At 56.3% G+C, this 21917-nt stretch overlaps 2 protein-coding genes across 2 annotated transcripts in view; both read left to right on the forward strand.

Annotated features, from left to right (window-relative positions):
- PIK3C2B (phosphatidylinositol-4-phosphate 3-kinase catalytic subunit type 2 beta) overlaps positions 1-11376 on the forward strand; it is a 31493-nt gene extending 20117 nt beyond the window's left edge. Inside the window, exons 12-33 of the mRNA XM_053963740.1 lie at positions 962-1084; positions 2076-2243; positions 2761-2872; positions 2954-3096; positions 3947-4135; positions 4220-4313; positions 4391-4485; positions 5283-5463; positions 6729-6836; positions 6925-7017; positions 7713-7842; positions 8039-8175; positions 8279-8448; positions 8852-9008; positions 9119-9228; positions 9312-9513; positions 9601-9725; positions 9804-9921; positions 10095-10176; positions 10268-10374; positions 10458-10586; positions 10667-11376. Of these exons, the coding sequence (XP_053819715.1) occupies positions 962-1084; positions 2076-2243; positions 2761-2872; positions 2954-3096; positions 3947-4135; positions 4220-4313; positions 4391-4485; positions 5283-5463; positions 6729-6836; positions 6925-7017; positions 7713-7842; positions 8039-8175; positions 8279-8448; positions 8852-9008; positions 9119-9228; positions 9312-9513; positions 9601-9725; positions 9804-9921; positions 10095-10176; positions 10268-10374; positions 10458-10586; positions 10667-10855 (2962 nt within the window). The 3' untranslated portion in view covers positions 10856-11376. The remainder of the gene's footprint in view (positions 1-961; positions 1085-2075; positions 2244-2760; positions 2873-2953; positions 3097-3946; positions 4136-4219; positions 4314-4390; positions 4486-5282; positions 5464-6728; positions 6837-6924; positions 7018-7712; positions 7843-8038; positions 8176-8278; positions 8449-8851; positions 9009-9118; positions 9229-9311; positions 9514-9600; positions 9726-9803; positions 9922-10094; positions 10177-10267; positions 10375-10457; positions 10587-10666) is intronic.
- A 551-nt stretch (positions 11377-11927) lies between these two features.
- On the forward strand, positions 11928-21142 carry PPP1R15B (protein phosphatase 1 regulatory subunit 15B). The gene is made up of 2 exons (XM_053963741.1): positions 11928-13501; positions 18664-21142. Exons 1-2 carry the CDS (start codon positions 12107-12109, stop codon positions 18883-18885), a joined length of 1617 nt encoding a protein of 538 aa, XP_053819716.1. The 5' UTR covers positions 11928-12106; the 3' UTR covers positions 18886-21142.
- The last annotated feature ends 775 nt before the right edge of the window (positions 21143-21917 follow it).

The raw sequence follows: 21917 nt of genomic DNA on the forward strand, positions 1-21917 counted from the left end.
GCACCTGCCACATGGCAGGGCCCCCCCGTGTGCCGGAATGCGCCGTGCCATATGGTGCTGGGGACATCGGGGGAGGGTGGGGAACGTCCCCGTTCTGCCCCCGTTTCCCATCCTCCGGGAAGGATTTAGGGGTTCTGGGGATCCAGGTTTTCCCGTTCTTGGGGAAGGGATTTAGGGGTTCTGGTGATCTGGGTAAAGCCCCCTGCCCCCTTTCCCATCCTCGGGGAAAGATTTTGGGGTTCTAGGGATCCAGGTTCTCCCATCACTGGGGAAGGATTTAGGGGCTCTGGTGGCCCGGATAAACTCCCCCCTCTCTTTCCTATCCTCAGGGAAGGATTTAGGGGTTCTGGTGACCCTGGTAAAGCCCCCACACCTTTCCCATCCTCAGGGAAGGATTTAGGGGTTCTGGTGACCCTGGTAAAGCCCCCACACCTTTCCCATCCTCAGGGAAGGATTTAGGGGTTCTGGTGACCCTGGTAAAGCGCCCACACCTTTCCCATCCTCAGGGAAGGATTTAGGGGTTCTGGTGATCCTGGTAAAGCCCCCACCCCTTTCCCATCCACAGGGAAGGATTTAGGGGTTCTGGTGATCCTGGTAAAGCCCCCACCCCTTTCCCATCCTCAGGGAAGGATTTAGGGGTTCTGGTGACCCTGGTAAAGCCCCCACACCTTTCCCATTCTCAGGGAAGGATTTAGGGGTTCTGGTGATCCTGGTAAAGCCCCCACCCCTTTCCCATCCTCAGGGAAGGATTTAGGGGTTCTGGTGACCCTGGTAAAGCCCCCACCCCTTTCCCATTCTCAGGGAAGGATTTAGGGGTTCTGGGGATCCAGCTTTTCCCATCCTTGGGGAAGGATTTAGGGGTGACCCTGGTAAAACCCCATCCCAACTTTTCCTATGCTCAGAACAGGATTTAGGGGCTCAGGTGGCCCCTACACCGGCTCATTTGGTGTTTTTCCCGCAGTTATGAAGATTTCTACCTCTCGTGCTCCCTCAGCCACGGCGGGAAGGAGCTGTGCAGCCCCCTGCTCACCAGGAAGGCCCACGTCTACAAATACCTCTTCCACCTCATCATTTGGGACCAGCAGTAAGGCCATGGGGTGGCCACGGGGGTCCCACCCACACTGCCTTCATCACCCTCACCATCATCCTCCCCTCCCCTGCGCCGTTTTTTTTTTTTTTTTGGGTGTTGGAAGTTTTTGTGTCATTGCCCAGAAATAGCAACCCCCGGGAAAGGGGATCTGCTCCCAAAATAGCGCCGGGAGCAGGCGGGGAGGCCGCGCTGAGCCCTCGCCACGCCTGGCATCCCCAGCAGCCCGGGAGGAGGGGATGGGACGGGATAATTTTAGAAGGCGCCGGTGCCCCCAAGGACAGGGCCCGGCGGGACGGCGGCGAGCGCAGCGATCCCGGGGATCCTTCCCCTTCCTGCCCGCGGGATGTAGCTGCCACCCCGAGCTCCCTGGGAGCGGCAGAGAGGAATCCCAGCCCCGGGGGTCCCACGCGGCCCCCCCCCCCGGGTTGTGGGGCAAGGTCAGTGCCCGGCGGGGCTCCCCGTGGAGGGCCCTGTCCCTGCGGTCACCTTCGCGGGACGGAGAGCGCAGCCGGGCTTCCCGGAGCTGCCGCAGCTCCAGCTGGCTGTCCCCGAACCTGCGGGGTGGCTGGCACTTCCCGGGACTTCCAGGGACTTCCAAGGACACCCCGGTGCTGTAGGGCCAGGCTCTCCTGGGGCATCCCAAGGAGGGGACTGGGAGAGCCCGTCCCTGGCACCCCGAGCCTCTCCCCAGCACCCTGAGCCCATCCCTGGCACCCTGAACCCATCCCTGGCACCCCAAGCCCGTCCCTGGCACCCTGAGCCTGTCCCTGGCACCCTGAACCTGTCCCTGGCACCCTGAACCCATCCCAGGCACCCCAAGCCCATCCCTGGCACCCCGAGCCTCTCCCCAGCACCCTGAGCCCGTCCCTGGCACCGTGAGTCCATCCCCTGCACCCTGAGTCCATCTCTGACACCCTCAACCCATCCCTGGCACCCTGAGCTGGTCCCTGGCACCCCGAGCCCATCCCTGGCCTCTCTCCTGCAGGATTTGCTTCCCAGTCCAGGTGAACCGGCTGCCCCGGGAGACCCTGCTCAGTGTCACCCTCTTCGCCGTGCCCGTGCCACCCCCGGGCGGCTCCTCCGACGCCAGCAAGCAGCGGCGGGTCCCCGAGGCACTGGGCTGGGTCACCACCCCCCTCTTCAACTTCAGGCAGTACGTGGGGTGTGCCAGCACCCTGGGCACGGCGAGGGGCTGGGCTGGCATCCCTGGGGGGCACAGGAGGGTCCCCAGGGCCATGGGGTCCCCAGAATCTCTGGGTCCCCAGGGCCATGGGGTCCCCTTGGCATGGCAAGGGGCTGAGCTGGGCATCCCTGGGGGGCACAGGAGGGTCCCCAGGGCCATGGGGTCCCCAGAACTTCGGTGTCCCTAGTTCTGTGGGGTCCCTGGGCACAGCGAGGGGCTGGGCTGGCATCCCTGGGGGGCACAGGAGGGTCCCCAGGGCCATGGGGTCCCCAGAACCTTGTCCGCAGTGCCATGGGGTTCTCAGCACCCTGGGGACGGCGAAGGGCTGGGCTGGCATCCCTGGGGGGCACAGGAGGGTCCCCAGTGCTGTGGGGTCCCAAAAACCTCGGTGTCCCCAGTGCCATGGGGTCTCCAGTGCCTCAGCTCAGCACCAGCAGCGGTGCCACCCTCGTGCCCCCCCAGTGCCACCCTTTGTCCCCCCCCCCAGGGTCCTGACCTGCGGGCGGAAGCTCCTGGGCTTGTGGCCGGCCACTCAGGACAACTCCAGGGCCAGGTCGAGCGCCCCGAACTTCAACCAGCCCGACAGCGTCATCCTGCAGGTACGGCCTGGCGCTCCAGGGGCACAGATCCCCCCACAAAGCTCCACCTGGGGGTCCCCTCACCCTCTGCCTCTGCCCCAGGTCGACTTCCCCAGCTCGGCCTTCGAGGTGAAGTTCACCAGCCCGCCCGCGGCCGAGGGCAGCCCCAGGTACGAGTTCGGCAGCCTGGGGGAGGAGGACCAGCGCCAGCTGCGGGAGGCCATGCAGAAAAAATCACTTTATTGGTGAATAAACCCGGGGGTGGCACTGCCCCGCTGGGGGGGACGCGCACAGGGGGTGTCACAGGGGGTGTCCCTCGTGCCGGGGCCGGGGATTTTGGAGCTGGGTGGTTCCCCCGTGCCCTGCCCTCCCTGTTGTCCCCTCCTCGGGGACAGCTGAGCGGTGCCAGGCCAGGCTGGCACGGCCGGAGCTGTCGGGGGGGATCGGGTGTCAGCAGCTGCGCAAAGGGCGGGGGTGCTCGGCCAGCGGGGCAGGCTCGGGGGTCCCTGGGCAGGGGGACAGGAGGGGACAGCTCAGTCCCCCCTGGGCACGGGGCCTCCTGGCTGTCCCACAGCAGGGTCCCGCTGGCCATCAGCCCCTCCGTGCGGGGACGCAGGGAGGGCTCGGGGGATGTTTTGGGCTTCCAATAAATGCTGGGGGCAGAGGGGACGCACACCCCCCATCCTGCCAGCCCCATGTGTGACGAGGGCACAGGGGTGCCACCTCCCCATCCTGCCAGCCCCATTCTCTCCATGCACAGTGGGGCACAGGGATGCCACCTCCCTGAGCTCCCACGTGTTTTGGGGTCACAGGGATGCCACCTCCTCAACCTCCCACGTGTTTTGGGGTCACAGGGATGCCACCTCCTCAACCTTCCATGTGTTTTAGGAGCAGAGATGCCACCTCCATGAGCTCCCACATGTTTTGGGGTCACAGGGATGGCACCTCTCTGACTCCCACATGTTTTGGGGTCACAGGGATGGCACCTCTCTGACTTCCACGTGTTTTAGGGGCATAGGGATGCCACCTCCTCACCCTCCCACCCCATGCCAGCCCTGCCACGCCCTCCCTGACGCTGTCCCCGTGTCCCCGCAGGCTGACGGACGCGGACCGGCAGCGGCTGTGGGAGAAGCGCTGGCACTGCCACGCGTCCCCCGGCGCCCTGCCCATGCTGCTGGCCAGTGCCCCCAGCTGGGACTGGGGCTGCCTGCCCGACATCTATGCCCTGCTCAGCCAGTGGACCTCCATGAGCCACCAGGACGCCCTGGGGCTGCTGCACGCCACGTAAGCCACCCGCGGGCTGTGGGGACGCGCTGTGGCGGTGGCAGGAGGGCGCTGTCACCCCATGGAAACGTGTCCCGGCTGCAGGTTCCCGGACCAGGAGGTGAGGAGGACGGCCGTGCAGTGGATCGACTCCATCTCGGACACGGAGCTGCTGGATTACCTGCCCCAGCTGGTCCAGGTGCGTGGTGGCACCGGGATGTGCCACGGGGTGCCCGCCGGTGCCACCGCGCCCCTGTGACACCGTCCCCTGTGCAGGCCCTGAAGTACGAGTGCTACCTGGACAGCCCCCTGGTGCGCTTCCTCATGAAGAGGGCGATTTGTGACCTGAAGATCACCCACTACTTCTTCTGGTGGGTTTGGGGGGCTCTGGGAGCGGCGGGGGCACCCTGAGCCTGGCCTGACCCCGCGTGTCCCCAAACCAGAGGGGACCCTGAGGCTGGGTCCCCCAAGACAGGGGGCACCCTGAGGTTGGCCTGACCCGACATGTCCCCAAACCAGAGGGGACCCTGAAGCTGGGTCCCCCAAGACAGGGGGCACCCTGAGGTTGGCCTGACCCGACATGTCCCCAAACCAGAGGGGACCCTGAGCCTAGCCTGACCCTCCATGTCCCCAGTCTATGGGGGCACCCTGAAGCTGGCCTGACCCCACGTGTCCCCAAGCCAAGGGTCACCCTGAGCCTGGCCTGACCCTGTATGTCCCCAGGCTATGGGGGGACCCTGAGCCTGGCCTGACCCTGCATGTCCCCAGGCTGGGCAGAACCTTGAACCTGGCCTGACCCCGTGTGTCCCCAAGTCGAGGGCCACCCTGAGGCTGGCCTGACCCTGTGTGTCCCCAAGCTATGGGGGGACCCTGAGCCTGGCCTGACCTCACATGTCCCCAAGCTGAGGGCCACCCTGAGGCTGGCCTGACCCCACGTGTCCCCAAGCCGAGGGCCACCCTGAGCCTGGCCTGACCCTGTATGTCCCCAGGCTGGGCAGAACCTTGAACCTGGCCTGACCCCGTGTGTCCCCAAGCTGAGGGCCACCCTGAGCCTGGCCTGACCCCGTGTGTCCCCAAGCCGAGGGCCACCCTGAGCCTGGCCTGACCCCGTGTGTCCCCAAGCCGAGGGCCACCCTGAGGCTGGCCTGACCCCGCGTGTCCCCAGCAGGCTGCTGAAGGATGGCCTCAAGGACTCCCAGTTCAGCATCCGGTACCAGTACCTGCTGGCAGCGCTGCTGTGCTGCTGCGGGAAGGGGCTGCGCGAGGAGTTTGACCGGCAGTGCCTGTTGGTCAGCACGCTGGCCAGGCTGGCACAGCAGGTCCGGGACGCCGCCCCATCCGCCCGCCAGGTGGGTGCCGGGGTGCTGGGAGGGGTGCAGGGGGTGCTGGGTGCCAGCCCCCTGCGCCACACTCGGCCCTCCTATCCCATGCCCACCTCGTCCCATCGCGTTCCTGCCCTGTCCCACGTCCACCCTGGGTTTGCCTGCTATATTCCATGCATACTCCATCCCATGCTAACCCCTTCCCATGCCCACCCCTCTCTATCCCATTTCTATCCCATGGTCACCTGTTCCTTGTCCATGCCACCCCATTCCCATGGATCCCACCCCATTCCTGTGGATCCCACCCCATTCCTGTGGATTCCATCCCATTTCCATGGATCCCATCCCATTTCCATGGATCCCACCCCATTCCTGTGGATCCCACCCCATTCCTGTGGATCCCATCCCATTTCCATGGATCCCATCCCATTTCTATGGATCCCACCCCATTCCCGTGGATCCCACGCCATTCCCATGGATCCCATGCCATTCCCATGGATCCCACCCCATTCCCGTGGATCCCATCCCATTCCTGTGGATCCTACCCCATTCCCATGGATCCCATCCCATTCCCATGGATCCCACGCCATTCCCATGGATCCCACGCCATTCCCATGGATCCCACCCCATTCCTGTGGATCCCACCCCATTCCTGTGGATCCCATGCCATTCCCATGGATCCCATGCCATTCCCATGGATCCCATTCCATTCCCATGGATCCCATGCCATCCCGTTCCCATGGATCCCATCCCATTCCCGTGGATCCCATCCCATTCCCACGGATCCTACCCCATTCCCGTGGATCCCACCCCATTTCCATGGATCCCACCCCATTCCCATGGATCCCATCCCATTCCTACGGATCCCACCCCATTCCTGTGGATCCCATTCCATTTCCATGGATCCCACCCCATTCCTGTGGATCCCACCCCATTCCTGTGGATCCCATGCAATTCCCATGGATCCCATGCCATTCCCATGGATCCCATTCCATTCCCATGGATCCCATGCCATCCCGTTCCCATGGATCCCATCCCATTCCCATGGATCCCACCCCATTCCTGTGGATCCCATCCCATTCCCACGATCCCACCCCATTCCTGTGGATCCCATTCAATTTCCATGGATCCCACCCCATTCTCACGGATCCCACCCCATTCCTGTGGATCCCATCCCATTCCCATGGATCCCATTCCATTCCCGTGGATCCCACCCCATTTCCATGGATCCCACGCCATTCCCGTGGATCCCACCCCATTCCCATGGATCCCACCCCATTCCTGCCCCGCAGGCCATCCTGCGCGAGGGGCTGGAGGACGTGGCGCAGTTCTTCAAGGCGCACGGCTCGTGCCGGCTGCCGCTCAGCCCCAGCCTGCTGGTCAAGGGCATCGTGCCCCGGGTGAGTGCCAGCCCGGGGGGCTCGGGGGGCTCCTCTGCCCGCTCCCGGCTCGCCCTGACCGCCCGCCCCTCCCTCCTTCCCTCGGCAGGACTGCTCCTACTTCAACTCCAACGCCGTCCCGCTGAAGCTCTCCTTCCAGAACGTGGATCCGCTCGGGGAGAATATCCGTGTCATCTTCAAGGTGAGCCTGGCACCTTTGGAAATGCCCAAATCCTGGCACAGCCCTCCGAGAATCCCCCTGCTCTGGGCTCTGAGGGCTCTGATGGCTCGGGTGGCTCCCCCCTGGCTCTGATGGCTGTGGTGCTTCTGATGGTGGCTTTGGTGGCTTTGATGGCTCTGATGGCTCTGATGGTTCTCCCATGGCCCTGATGGCTCTGGTGGCCCTGATGGTTCTCCCATGGCCCTGATGGTTCTGGTGGCTCTGATGGTTCTCCCCTGGCCCTGATGGCTCTGGTGGCTCCTCCCTGGCTCTCATGGCTGTGGTGGTTCTGATGGTGGCTTTGGTGGCTTTGATGGCTCTGGTGGCTCTGATGGTTCTTCCCTGGCCCTGATGGTTCTCCCGTGGCTCTGATGGCTCTAGTGGCTCTGATGGTTCTCCCCTGGCTCCGATGGCTCTGGTGGCTCTGATGGTTCTCCCCTGGCCCTGATGGTTCTCCCGTGGCTCTGATGGCTCTGGTGGCTCCTCCCTGGCTCTGATGGCTGTGGTGGTTCTGATGATGGCTTTGGTGGCTCTGATGGCTCTGGTGGCTCTGATGGTTCTCCCCTGGCCCTGATGGCTCTGGTGGCTCTGATGGTTCTCCCCTGGCTCTGATGGCTCTGGTGGCTCTGATGGTTCTCCCCTGGCCCTGATGGCTCTGGTGGCTCTTGCCCCGGCAGTGCGGCGATGACCTGCGGCAGGACATGCTGACGCTGCAGATGATCCGCATCATGAACAAGATCTGGGTGCAGGAGGGGCTGGACATGCGCATGGTCATCTTCCGCTGCTTCTCCACCGGCCGCGGGCGAGGTGAGACAGAGTTTGGGTGTCCCCAGGGGTCACTGGGCTCCGGGTTGGGGCTGGGGATGGCCCAGGACATCCTGGGGTCTGATCCCACCAGCCCATCCCTGTCACACAGTGGGGAGCGGTTGGGTTGGTGACAAAGGGCGTCGGGGTTGTGGTTCTTGGGGTTGGAAGGGTCTCACCCCGCTCTCCCACCTTCCAGGCATGGTGGAGATGATCCCCAACGCCGAGACCCTGCGGAAAATCCAGGTGGAGCACGGCGTGACCGGCTCCTTCAAGGACCGGCCGCTGGCGGACTGGCTGCAGAAACACAACCCCGAGGAGGATGAGTATGAGAAGGTGAGGAAGAATCCCTGCTCCGCGTGTCCCCCATTCCAGGGACCAGCCCCTTGCTTCCCATCGTATCCATCCTTTCTCCTTGTCCTTCCCTCCTTCCTCGCAGGCCGTGGAAAACTTCATCTACTCCTGCGCCGGCTGCTGCGTGGCCACCTACGTGCTGGGCATCTGCGACAGGCACAACGACAACATCATGCTCAAGACCACGGGCCACATGTTCCACATCGATTTTGGCAGGTTCCTGGGCCACGCCCAGATGTTCGGCAACATCAAGAGGTGACAGAGGCCCCTGGGACCTCCCGCCCTCATCCCTGCCGAGGGGGAAGCTCCCTGTCCTTGTCCTGGTGGTGGGTGACCTCTCCTTCTTCATGCCCTGGTGGTGGGTGACCTCTCCCTGTCATCCCAGTGGTGGCCAAAGTGACCTCTCCTTCTCCTTGTCCTGGTGGGAGGTGACCTCCTCCTCTCTTTGTCCTGGTGGGCAGTGACCTCCCACTCTCCTCATCTTGGTGATGAGTTGAGCTTTCCCTCTTCTTGTCCTGGTGGGAGGTGACCTCACACTCTCCTTGTCCTGGTGGGAGGTGAGGTCCTTCTCTCCTTGTCCTGGCAGCGGGTGACCTCTCCCTCTCCTTGTCCCGCCCCCCACCCCTGGTCACTTTGTCCCTCCTGTCCCCCGGCGCAGGGACCGGGCGCCGTTTGTCTTCACCTCGGACATGGCGTACGTCATCAACGGCGGGGACAAGCCCTCCAGCCGCTTCCACGACTTCGTGGACCTGTGCTGCCAGGCCTACAACCTGATCCGCAAGCACACCCACCTCTTCCTCAACCTGCTGGGGCTGGTGAGAGCCGAGGGGCCACAAAACTCCCCTCAGCGTGGCACGGGGGTCCCTTTGTCCCCCGTCCCCACCGCTGTCCCCATCGCTGTCCTCATCCCTGCCCTCCCTGCCAGATGCTGTCCTGTGGCATCCCCGAGCTCTCCGACCTGGAGGACCTCAAGTACGTCTACGACGCGCTGAGGCCGCAGGACTCCGATGCCGATGCCACCACCTACTTCACCAGGTAGGGGACACGGGCGGGCGACACAGCAGCGGCTGGAGGGTCCCTCGGATGGTGGCACTGAGCACGCGGTGGCCTCGTTGCAGGTTGATCGAGTCCAGCCTGGGCAGCGTGGCCACCAAGCTCAACTTCTTCATCCACAACCTGGCGCAGATGAAGTTCACGGGCTCGGACGCCCGGCCCACGCTGTCCTTCGCGCCCCGCACGCACACCCTCAAAACGTCCGGCCGGATCCGCGACGTCTTCCTCTGCCGCCACGAGAGGGTCTTCAACCCCAGCAAGGGCTACGTGAGTGGGGACAGCTGGGGACGGGCCCAGGCTGGGCTTGGGGCGCCCCGGGTCCCCATCCCACGTCACGTCCCCGCCTCTCTGCAGACCTACGTGGTGAAGGTGCAGAGGGACAACCCGGGCGAGGTCACCTTCGTGCAGCGCACCTTCGAGGAGTTCCAGGAGCTGCACAACAAACTGCGCCTCCTCTTCCCCTCCTCGCTGCTGCCCAGGTACCCCTGGAGCCCCTCAGGACCTCCAGGGACTCCCCAAAACCCCCCCGGGACCCTCCTGAGTGTCCGTCCCCGCAGCTTCCCCAGCAGGTTCGTCATCGGGCGCTCGCGGGGCGAGGCGGTGGCCGAGCGGCGCAAGGAGGAGCTCAACGGCTACATCTGGCACCTGATCCACGCCGCCCCCGAGGTGGCAGAGGTGGGGACACGAGGTGGGGGCCGCGGGGAGGTGGGGACAGTGCCAGGGCCACCAGGGAGGTGGGGAATGCTTGGGGACAAGGCAGCTCGTAGAGCATCGGCGCGTGCCCCGGTTTTGAACGGCGGGGATGCTGTCACCGCTGTCACCACTAATGTCACCTCCTGACCCTGCAGTGTGACCTCATCTACACCTTCTTCCACCCCCTGCCCCGCGATGAGAAGGCGGCTGGAACCAACCCAACCCCGAAGCCGGCAGGTGGGGAAGGGGTGGGTTTGGGGGTGATTTTGGGGGGTGACGGCAGGGGGTGACATCAGGGGTGTCCCATCCCTCCTGTCCCCCTCTCCAGACGCCACGTGGGCTCGATCCCTGGGCAAGGTCGGCGGGGAGGTGAAGCTCTCCATCTCCTACAAGAACAACAAGCTCTTCATCATGGTGATGCACATCCGAGGGCTGGTAGGACCACGGCACCCACGGGAGTGGGGCTGGGGCGCTGTCCCCTCCCCGCGCTCACGGCGTGTCCCCACTCTGCCCCACAGCCACCCCTGCAGGACGGCAACGACCCCGACCCCTACGTCAAGACCTACCTGCTGCCCGACCCCCAAAAAACCACCAAGAGGAAAACCAAAGTGGCCCGAAAAACCTGCAACCCCACCTACAACGAGATGGTAGGAGGGACCGGGGTGGATTTGGGGCGCGTCCCCACGGGTGGCCGTGGCTGAGGGTTTGTCCCCGTTGTGTCCCACAGCTGGTGTACGACGGGATCCCCCGGGGGGACCTGGAGCAGCGGGAGCTGCGGCTGAGCGTGCTGAGCGAGGAGGGATTTTGGGAGAACATCCTGCTGGGGGAGGTGGGAATTCGCCTCCGCGACCTGGACCTGGCCCAGGAGAAGATGGGCTGGTTCGCCCTGGGCTCCCGCGGCCACGGCACCCTCTGAGTCCCCCGGGACCCCCGGGGGTGCCCCCAAAAGGGCGCTGCCCAGGTGGCTTCTTTTTTAAGTTTACCTTGTGTCAAGGGAGCAACGCGGGGAGGGCGGGGCGCGGGGCGGTTCGGGGGTAATTTCTTCCTTTGGGATATCCGTATTTTAATTTTTTTTTAATAACGAGTAGCGTGAGCACCGGGGCGGAGGGGAGGGGGAGGTGGCACAGGGGGGGTTGGGGGGTGTGTGGACCCCCCCCCTCCCCCATCCCAGGAACCGGGCAATTCCCACCGCGGGGAATTCGCTCCCAAAGGAGAGCGGCGTGGCGAGTTGCCCGTCCCGTGTGGCTGCCGGCCACCTTTGCTGTCCCCGTGCCCTGGGGACATCTGTGTCCTTCCCCGCCTGCCACCCGGCCCCGGGTGCGGGCTTGGTGCCTGTGGTGCTTTGTTTACAGCGACAGCTCCGTAAACGGACGAAATGTTTCTCAGGATCGAGAATAATTAACTTTAACCTTTATATTAAAAGTTTTAAATATTGGATCTGGTGGCAGCTGGGGCGCGGGGGGTTGGTCTGGCTTCTCGAGGGTGGGCGAGTTGGGACCCTCCGGTGTCGGGACCCGCGTACCTGGAACACGGGAACGGGATCACAAAAGGGGATGAAAGGCACGGGGCGGCACATCTGCCCCTCTGCCCGCACATCTGGGCACACATCTGCCCCGCACTTCCGCACATCTGCCCACCGCACCCTCCAGAACGCGGAGCCCTGGGGGTCTGGGCTCTGCCTCCCTCAACCCTCAGCATCCTCCAGCTCCTGTCCCAGTGCGCCCCTCACCCCGCGCTGTCCCTGGGGCTGACAAAGTGTCCCCAAAGTGTCCCCAAAGTGTCCCCAAAGCGCCCCGTGACCAGCCCCGGGTGGGCTCAGGGTCCCCGCGCTCCCCCCGCGCCGCCAGGGGGCGCTGCCGCGCGCCGGCTGATGCAATCCCCGCGGGGCGTGGCCACACTGGGAGTGGGCGTGGCACCGCCGACACCGCCCAATGGGAGGTGGTGATGGCGAGTGGGCGTGGCAGAGAAGGTGCCGCCCCGCCCCTCCCTCTGGGGGCGGAAGGCGCTGAGGCGGCGGCGCCGCCATTTTGTGCTGGAGCTGCCTCAGGATGGAGTCGAAACCCGAACCGGAGCTGTCCGCCGCCCGCCGAGCCTTCAGACTCACCGCCCCGCCACGGAGCGCCGCTCCACACACCCCTCCGCACCGCTGGCAGCGCTGAACGCCCTCATGGAGCACAGCGGTCGCGAACGCGCCGGCCCCGGCTTGGGATGGGCCCGACTGGGCCTGGCCGCGGCCTGGCCGAAGCTGGCGGGGCCCAGCGCGGCGCCCGCCGGCGGCTCGTCCCCGGCGAGCCCGCCCTTCTCGTGGCTGCGCGCGATGTCGCAGCTGCTGTCGCCGCTGCCCGCCCTCCTGCAGCGGCTGCTGCCCGGCGCCGCGCTGAGCTCCGCGCTCTGCCCCGCCAAGGCACCGCCGCCGCTGGTGCTGCTGCCCAAGGACACCTCGCTGGACTGGACCGAGGAGGAGCCCCCGGAGAAGCGGCCGGAGGGCGGCCCGGAGCCCCCGGCGGGGCTGTGGGGAGCGGGGCTGGTGCGGAGCAGCCTGGGCGCCCTTCCCGTCGATTGGTACGTGCTGGGCTTGGAGCAGGGCAAGAGCCACCTGCCGCAGCCCCTGCGAGCCGAGGGCTTGCCCGAGGTTGAATTCCTGCGCAGCAAGCGCCTGGCGTTCCTCCAGCGCTGGCAGCTGCCCGTGCCCGAGCCCGACCACGGCTACCACAGCCTGGAGGAGGAGCAGCAGCAGCAGCACAGGGGTGTCTGCAGGGAAACTGGGGAGCAGCGCGGCAATAGCGGGGATTTCGAGCAGCCCGGGGATGCGGGGAGACAGCCTGGAGGTGTCCCCGTGGAGCAGGAGCGGCTCCGGGATGCGGCTGAGGAGGGGGAAGCCTTGGCTGAAGAGGAACGTGAGGACTCGGGAACGGAGCGAGACTTCCCAATTTCCACCAGACCTGCCTGCGCGAATAAATTAATTGATTATATCATCGGGGGAGTATCCAGTGGGGAGGAGAGTGAGGATGAGGAAGACTGGGATGATGATGATGATGAAGATGATGACGGGTTTGACAGCGAAGAGCTGCCCTCGGACTCAGACGCCGGCAGCCAGGACGGGGAGAGGCTTCTTCTATGGAATTCCTTCTACAGCTTGGATCCCTACGACCCTCAGAACTTCACAGCCACCATCCAGACGTCTTCCAGCGAGCCGGGAAAGGGGATGTCGGACATGGAAGAGGAGGAGGAGGAGGAGGAAGACTCGTGGGCAGAGTCCTCCGAGGGCTCTCCGAGTTCCGAGGAGGACGAGTGGGACTGTGAGAGCGTGGATGAGGCGGAAAACTTGAAACTTTGGAACTCGTTCTGTAGCTCGGACGATCCCTATAACCCTTTGAATTTCACGGCGGCCTTTCAGACAGCGGAGAAAAAAGGGACGCCGGGTTTCCCTGGGGCAGAGAGGGCGAGTTCTGTCACCTCTGAGCGTTTCTCCGTGTGCAGGGTACAGCTGGAAAAACACAACTGCGGGAGCACTGAACTGGGGCAGCGCAGGGAGAAAACTGCGAGTTCCAAGAGGAAAAAGGTACAGATTTTATTAATATTTTTTGTGGTTTGGGATTGTTAAAAAAAACAAACCGCACACTGCGCCAAGTGGGGGTGAGGTCAGCGTTCCAGATCGTGCTTCCATATGTGCTGATCATTTCCCTGGAATGCTGCACCTCATCCTTGGCACGTGATGGGAAATTTTGAGACTCGCTGACAAGCGGGGCAGAGAATTTTTTCTCTAGAGTCCAAGTTCGCTTTCCGTTTTGAGCTGTAATTTCTGTTCTAGTTCCTCTTGTGGTTTCGACGTCAGAGAAACTCCAGGGTTGGAGTGGAAATTTTTTTTCACTGAGAAATTTCAGACCTGTGAGGAGTTTCCCTGAAAAGCCCCAGTTAAAAGGAAGTTACTTAGGACCTGAAACCGAAAGAATTTTTAGGATTTTATGACCCAGGTGGGCTTGTTGAGTGTTCTGGATTAAACTGAGATTCCCATATAAATCATTCCAATATTCCCATTTCCGTTTAAAATATTATTAAATGTTAGAACATTAAATTATGTTATTTATGAATATAATATTCATATTATAACTATGGGGTAGTTATTTATAGGAGGGATGTAATAAAAACCTGGTCTTTTGAGCCCAAACAGATTAATTTGGTTTTTTTAAATAATAATAATTTAAAATAATTTTTTAAATAATTTGAGCAATAATAATAACAACAACACCTGTGCAGGGATGCAGATAAACAGGAATTTATCCTAAATTTTGTAGTGCTGCAGATGTTCAAGGTGGGTACCTCAAACATCTGGATGAGGAATGACTTGAATACCAAATCCCTGGGCAATCCAGTGGTGGAACAAATCATGCAAATAACAAACATTTACAATTCTTTCATATTTTTACAGCAGGTATATTTATTTTCTCCCTTAATTTCGATTAATAATTAATTTAGAGCACTCCCAAGTGGCAGGGCTGCGATTCCAGCAGGAATTTTTGGCTCAGGTGCTGTCGGAGCTGTGGTGAAAGAAGGGATGAGCTGGCTGCAATATCCCAAATGACGTCAGAGCCTCGGGAGTTGTGGCTCCGACTGATGTAAAAAGGCTGCAAGGTGTGGACGGGCTGATGTAACAGCTCCTAAAGCAGGTGCTGCAGAGGCCAGGCACATTCCTGAGGCATTCCCGGGAAGTTTTGGGATTATGCAGCCAGCCCCCCGCTGGAATCCTGCAGTGTTTTGCTCCTAAAGCCATAAAAGCTGGGAGGGTTTGGTTGCACTTCGGGCTCAGCTCAGGTGTGAGGGCACGTGGCACCTGCTGGCCCTGCTCCCACAGATTTTTTGGGATCAGGGAATTTCTGGATCCTCAACTGCTGATTTTTGGAGTCAGCTTTTCATCCTATCCTTGGGAATGTCCCTCATGGAATGGGATGACCCAAACCCTTGTGGAATTCCAGATTTTCCTGTTTTCTGGGAAGGTTGGAAGCTCCCTGCTGCACAAACACTCTCCTCGTTGTGCTAATAAATCCTAGGAATGGAGCAGCACTTTTTTTTTTTTTGTGCGTTTCCATATTTTTTCCTGCTTCCAGGAATATTTGTCCTGTAGCAGAGTTTGTTTTGAGGAATCAATCCTGATTTTAGAGGTGCTGACAGCTCACTTTGTGCCTTTTTATAGCTCATTTATAGCTGAATGCAAAAGCACAAATAGTCCAGCAGGAGCCTAAAATAAGCTGGGTTTAACTCAGATTTAAATCTATACCATAATCTTAATCTAAACACTGCCAAGTGCAGATCTTGAGCCTATAAATTCCTTTGTTTACTTAAAATAGCTGAATAGCTGCTAGAAGGAGTTAAAAATGACAGTTTGGTGTGTATATTTTTAATTTCCTTACATGAACTCCACCCCCTGGAATTCCAGGAGGGATTGTGACAGTTTTTGTGTGTATATTTTTAATTTCATTACATGAACTCCACCCCCTGGAATTCCAGGAGGGATTGTGACAGTTTTTGTGTGTATATTTTTAATTTCATTACGTGAACCCCACCCCTGGAATTCCAGGACCGATTGTTCCGGTCACGTTGGGATGAGTGTTCCCTGTTCCTTATCTGTCCCCGTGGTGACTCATGGGGCTCTTGACTCAACAAAACCCTTCTGGGTGGGTTTTTTTTTTTGGGGGGGGGGGGTTTGTTACGTAGTCCTCAGTGATCCCACAGTGCCAGCAGCAGGGATCCCACAGTTCCAGTAGGGATCCCATAGTCCAGGAATGATCCCACAGTTCCAGTAGGGATCCCATAGTCCTGGAATGATCCCACAGTTCCAGTAGGGATCCCATAGTCCTGGAATGATCCCACAGTTCCAGTAGGGATCCCATAGTCCTGGAATGATCCCACAGTTCCAGTAGGGATCCCGTAGTCTAGGAATGATCCCACAGTTCCAGCAGCAGGGATCCCACAATCCCAGCAGCTGTCCCACAGCCCCAGTAGCAGGGATCCCACAATCCCAACCCTTTTCCCAGAGCACATTCCCAGCCTGGAATGTTGAGGTTACAACCCCTGGAATGATCTCACAGAGCCCTCTGGGGCAGTCTGGAGTAACTCAGGAGTATTTTGGGCCAGGCAAGTCAGCACTGGGTGGGTTTAAAGCTAAAAGTGAAATATTTTGGGCAGGATTAGGGAGCAGATCCTGGATTTAGGGAATTCCAGACTCCTTTGGGTTGAAGGGACCTTAAATCCCATCCCATTGCATGGGCAGGGACAATTTCCATGATCCCAGGCTCTCAGCAGAGTCTCACGAGTTTGTAGTTAATTAGTTAGGTAAGTAAGGAGTAAGTATGTAGAGTAGTACATGTTATGGTTTGACGCTGGTGTAATGTTAGTGCTCTCATGAAAATGTACTTTTTTTTAAATTAGTGTTGTGAGATGTGATTAGGAACAGAGTAGAGTAGGCTTGAGCTTAAAGATAAAGGGAAAAAAAATGTATTACTTTACAACTACAATGAAAGGAATACACAGAATGCAGGAGGAAAGCCTTCTAAAACATTCCTCCTCCCCCCACCCAAATTCCAACAAAACACACTGAGACACAACCCTGGATTCCTGATTAAGTTACCACTCTTTAGATAATTAATTCTTAGCTCATTAAGGGAGAGAGGAGTCTCTCGTACCATAGACCTCCAGGAAACACAATTGCAACTTCCTGTATTTCCATGTCACACATGGCACCGCCTGGAGAAAATCTGCCATTGTGCCACCCCCCCTTTCCATGTCACAGTGCTGTCACCACTGTGACTGTGCGTGGACTGGAACTGCTCATGGGGTTCCTTTTAAGGATGCTTTGCCAAGGACTAAAAGAACAACTTTAAATAGTATATTAATGTAATATAGCATAGTTTTAATAAAGCAGATCCTTCAGCCTTCTGATCTGGAGCAGACATCATCATTTCTTCCCTGAGCCAGAAATTTTACTGTGTCACCCCTGGAGATCGATGGCGGTCACCTCTCCAGGAGGGCAGGAGGTGCCTGGTCCCTCTCGCAGGGAAGGCTGGAGGTCAGCCCGAGTTCCTCTGCCAGGGAGATCCACGTGGTCTCCAGCTGGTGCCAGACACACGGCTGGGGTCAGGAATGGTCAGTGCTGGTCACCCCAGCGTGTCCGTGCCCTCCAGGGGGGCAGAGTGGCAGGCCCATGTTCGGACACACTTCACAGGTGTCATCAAAAATCAAAGCAGTGAGCCCAGTTACTGTGCCCACTTCTGGCCCCTCAGTTTGGGAAGGACGTTGAGATGCTTGAGAGCATCCAGAGGAGGCAACGAGGCTGGTGAGGGGCTTGGAACACAAACCCTGTGAGGAACATTTGAAGGAGCTGGGAGTGTTCAGCCTGGAGAAGAGCAGGATCAGAGGTGACCTCGTTGCTCTCCACAGCTCCCTGAAGGGAGGTGCAGACAGGTGGGGTCGGTCTCTTCCACCAGGCAGCTCTGACAGAACAAGAGGACACAGCCTCGAGCTGCGTCAGGGGAGGTACAGGTTGGATATTAGGAAAAAATTTTCACCAAAAGAATAATAAAGTACTGGAATTGTCTTCCCAGGGAGGTGGTGGAATCAGCATCTCTGGATGTGTTAAAAAAAGACTGGACATGGCACTTGGTGCTGTAGTCTGGTTGAGGTGTCAGGGCAGAGGTTGGACCTGATGATCTTAGAGGTCTCTTCCAACCTCATGATTCTGTGATTCTGTTCATCCTCACTCAGGGTCACCAATTGTCACCACAGCTGGGTAATAATTAGCATTGACTCCATGATTGCAGAAAGCTGATTAATTGCTTTATTTTATCATCTCATACTATATTATACTAATTAAGAAACTCAGTAGCCCTTCCAGCCAGTCTGATCCAGCTTTGACCTAACTGGTCAATCGACCCAAACACCATCCAGTGTCCAGTTAAGAAATCACAAATCTCCATGGCACACTCCACATGTGCACAACAGCAGGTGCAACAAGTGGAGATAAGAATTGTTTCTCATTCTTTTCTCTGATCTTCTCACAGCCTTCCCCAGGAAAATGCCTGGGGAAGTCTGTGCCTGCTCTCTGTGGCCAGAGAGCTGCTGCCACACTGGAGATGACAGTTCACGTTGGGACTCAGGTGTTTATTGTTTCTTATCAATGTTCCAGCCTCACTGCAGGGAGTTCTGCAGTCTGTCATTAACCAGGCACAAAATGGCCAACAATCTCTTGTTTATGAGGTCTTTTAAGGCTAAACTATCCAATTAAGAAATGACCCCTTGATTATTTTCCCTTTTAACCCAATAACTGATCACTCAAAGCCTGCACTGTGGACTTTCCTGTCCAGTTACAAAACACCACCCAAACCCAGGGAGAAGAAGGTGAACAACCAGCCTCTGCTCTAAAACCTCCATCTTGCTTCATATTTATTTCTAAATTCTAAAACCCCAAACTCGAAGTTTTCCACGCTGTGACATTACACACTCGTAACCAGCTCCACACCCGTAATCCCAGTGCTGTTAATCCATTTTGGAATCCTTCCCACAGCCTCAGCTCAGTGCGGTGCTCTCTTGTGGGCCTCTACCTTTCAGCACAGAGAGTTTAAAAATTCTCAACATCCAGAACTCCAACACTACACAACAACTTCCACTTAAACCCCCAAAAAAAACCCCCACCACTGAGAATTCCTGATTGAAACCTTTCTTTTTTTCCAGGTGACATTCCATGAAGAAGTGACTGAGTATTACATCAGCAGCGAGGAGGACCGGAAGGGGCCCTGGGAGGAGATGGCTCGGGATGGATGCAGGTTCCAGAAACGCATCCAGGAGACTGAGGAAGCCATTGGCTACTGCCTGAGCCCGGAGCACAGACTGAGGGTATTCCATAGGCTCCAAGAATTCCATTCCCAGAGGACTGACCCCCTTCTAGCACCTTAAAACTCCTGGAATTTGCCTGACCCTTAAATTAATGAAATCTCAACCACGAGTGGCAGCTGCATGTGCTGAAAAGGGGAGAGAAAAATGGGATTTTTTTTGGTCCCTTTTTTTTTTTTCCCCCACTTTGATATACAACAAATTCTCGTTTTGATATCCAGATAAAACCCGTGGAGCTCCCTCAAAGGGTGCTCTAATTGCATTCCTGTTAATTAGCACTTGACACAACCAGACTGCTTGGGGTTTGATCCATTCCCAAAAAATGCCTTTTCCTGCTCTACCTTGGGAAGTTGGGGACTGTTCCGTTGGATTTTTGCACTTTGGAGGAAAAAAAAAAAAAAAAAAACCTATTTTGAAGGAAATATTTATGGGGTTCATTCCCTGGAATTGCAGTTTTGATTTAAAATTCCCTGAGGGATGTGCAGGTGAGGGTTTGTTGTTTTGTTTTTTGAGGTTTTTTTGTGTTTCTCCTTTTTTTCCAGCTTCTCCAAAAGCCTCATTTTTAAAAATTCCTTCCTTTAAGGGATTTTTTTTCCCACTTTTTTTTTTTTTTTTTTTTTTTTTTTTTTCTTGGAGTATTCCAATGTTTGAGTGGTTCTGGAGCTTTTTGAGGTTTGAATATTCCAACCAAGCTTTGGTTGGATTGATTTAAATAATTCCCTTTTCCAGGATTATTCCAAAGGGTTCTGGCTGCTTGTCCCAACAAATTCCTTGGTTCTTAGGGCAAGGAAATTCCTCATCCCAATTAATAATTAAAGCTTAATGAGGCTGTGGATGATGCTTGAATTTAGGGAGGAAAATTCCTGAATTATTTAATTAATCTTTGCTGTAATTCTGCTTTGGGAGAGGGATTGAAGTGAATTTTTATATCCAATCTGCTTGTCCTGATAATTTTCTTGGATTTAAGGAAATTTAAAGGCAACAATTCCCTGTTTTCTTTCCCAAAAATCAGTATTAACTCTTTGTGTCTGCACTGGGGTCACCAAAAACATTTCAGTGAGAGGACAAAACTCTTTATTTATATTCTTAATTTAAAATATGACATTATTTAGTCAAAATCTTTGAGGGAAAAAAGGGTTTGGAGCTGGAGGTTGGTGTGGGAATTTTCCAAGCAGGGAATAAAAATGGGAAAATTCCAATGTTTGCACAAAGCTGGGTCAATAAATCAATTATTTGTTCAGCTGGCCAGAATAATTTCCATTCTGTAGAAGAAAAACCTTAAAGTGCTTTAAATTTATCCTTAATTCTTTCGGGTTTTTAATTTGGAAGAAAATTATTTATTCCTGCTTTATCCTGACTTGAAAATCCCAGAAGTTTTGGATTTATCCTTTATTTTTATTGCAGGAAGTGGCTACTTTGAGTTGAAAAATCCCCTTTTTGTGGTGGAATTAGAAAAATCTAGGGGATTAATTAAATTAGAGTTGTGTTAATTCAAATCCCAGCTGTTTGCCATCCCAAAAATCGGATTTTTTTCCTCCAAAAATAATTAAAAATTTGCAGCACCCCCTCAAATCCTGAGAAATCCACTTGGAATTTTTGAGGATTTTACTCACATTGGATCTGCTTTTTAATTCAGGGGTGGAAAACCAACAAAAAAAAAAAAATGGAATTCCAAGAAGAAAAATGTGTGGATTTATGATCATTCCAAGGAAAACACAGCACATGAATTTTTCCATGGATCTCCCAGTTGGTTTTTCCCAGGCATCTCCCAATCCCTGGGATTTTGGGATTGTGCTGCTTCAGTTCTTTATGGACAACTCGGATTTTTTGGTGCTCAGGAGAACCTTGGGAGCGCTGGGAATCCACAGCTGCTTGGAAAAAAAATGGGATTTAAAGAAGGAACAGCTGCTTCCAAAGGGTTGAAACCTTGGAAAAATTAGATTTTTTTTTTTTTAATCAAAATTCCCATGGATGAGCTTTTCCCACTTCTCCAACCTCCTTTTTTCCAGCTATTCCAGCAGGAAATGGAATGGAATTACCACCAAACCCATCCCTGAACACCTCAGAGCTCCCTTTTTTCCCTCTAAAATTCCTTAAAATAGGTGGGAAGGAAAACTTGGAGGGATTTAAATCAAAACTGTGATCTGCAGATTTTTATTTTTGTATCATTTCGGGAAGAGTTTGGATTTGGCTTTCTATGGATTTTCCTTGATTTGTGGCCGCTTTGTTGGGTTTTTTCTACCTAAAAATTCTATTTCTGTACATAAGAAACTATTCAGGACTAATCCGTGCGTTGTAATAAAGAGATTTGCAAGATAAACCTGGGGAAAATTTGGGAAAAACAGCTGCAAAATCCAATTTTGGATTGGATTTCTCGGTGGGGAGAAGCTGCGTTTGTCATTCCGTGGGTTTTTAGAGCAGGGAATTCCATCCAAGGGGCTCCTCTAAAGCTGGAATTCCTGGTAGGAGCTGGGAAATGATCCCAAAATTAGGATTGCCTGGAGGAATAAACTGGATTTTTCCAGGGATTCCCAAGGAATGGGATGAAGGATTTTTGGGGTTTAATGAAAATCCTGCTGCCACCTCCCTTTGGAGGTGACACCCCCCAGGGTTCTGCTCCACCTGTGGTCGTTCCCTGGGAATCTCTGGAATTCTGGGTGAGTTTTGGGAAGAAATTCCAAGTTCCTGGAGGTTTATTCCTTAAAAAAGAAAGCTTCACTCAGAATTCCCACCTTGGAGCACGATCTGTGTTTTCCCCTCTTTGTTTTCCCCTTGTTCATCCCTAAAACATCCCAGGGTTGATTTTCCTGATTATCAGGATAAAAAACTGCTGGAATAAAGAAAAAAATAGGGAATTTCCTGCAGCATTCCTGAAAAAAAATAGCTGGATATGGGGAATTTTGGGTTTTTTTTAAAGCAGATTATTAAAATCTGAAGAATTTGCTGCCTCTAAAATCTGCTCTAAAATGAAAATTGGGATTTTTCCATGCTGGAAGTGGCACAGTTGGGGTGCAGCACATCCAGCTTCCATCTGGGAATCCCACTGGGAATTCTTTATCCCATCAGCACCAGGCTGCACTTGGAGGAGAATAATT

This window comes from Vidua chalybeata, chromosome 24, assembly GCF_026979565.1.
Source record: "Vidua chalybeata isolate OUT-0048 chromosome 24, bVidCha1 merged haplotype, whole genome shotgun sequence".
NCBI lineage: Eukaryota > Metazoa > Chordata > Aves > Passeriformes > Viduidae > Vidua > Vidua chalybeata.

Coding starts and splice junctions, on each gene's coding strand:
- PPP1R15B (XM_053963741.1), top strand. CDS start 12,107: ATGGAGCACAGCGGTCGCGAACGCGCCGGCCCCGGCTTGGGATGGGCC. Junction 13,502..18,663: donor CGAGTTCCAAGAGGAAAAAG/GTACAGATTTTA, acceptor CTTTTTTTCCAG/GTGACATTCCATGAAGAAGT.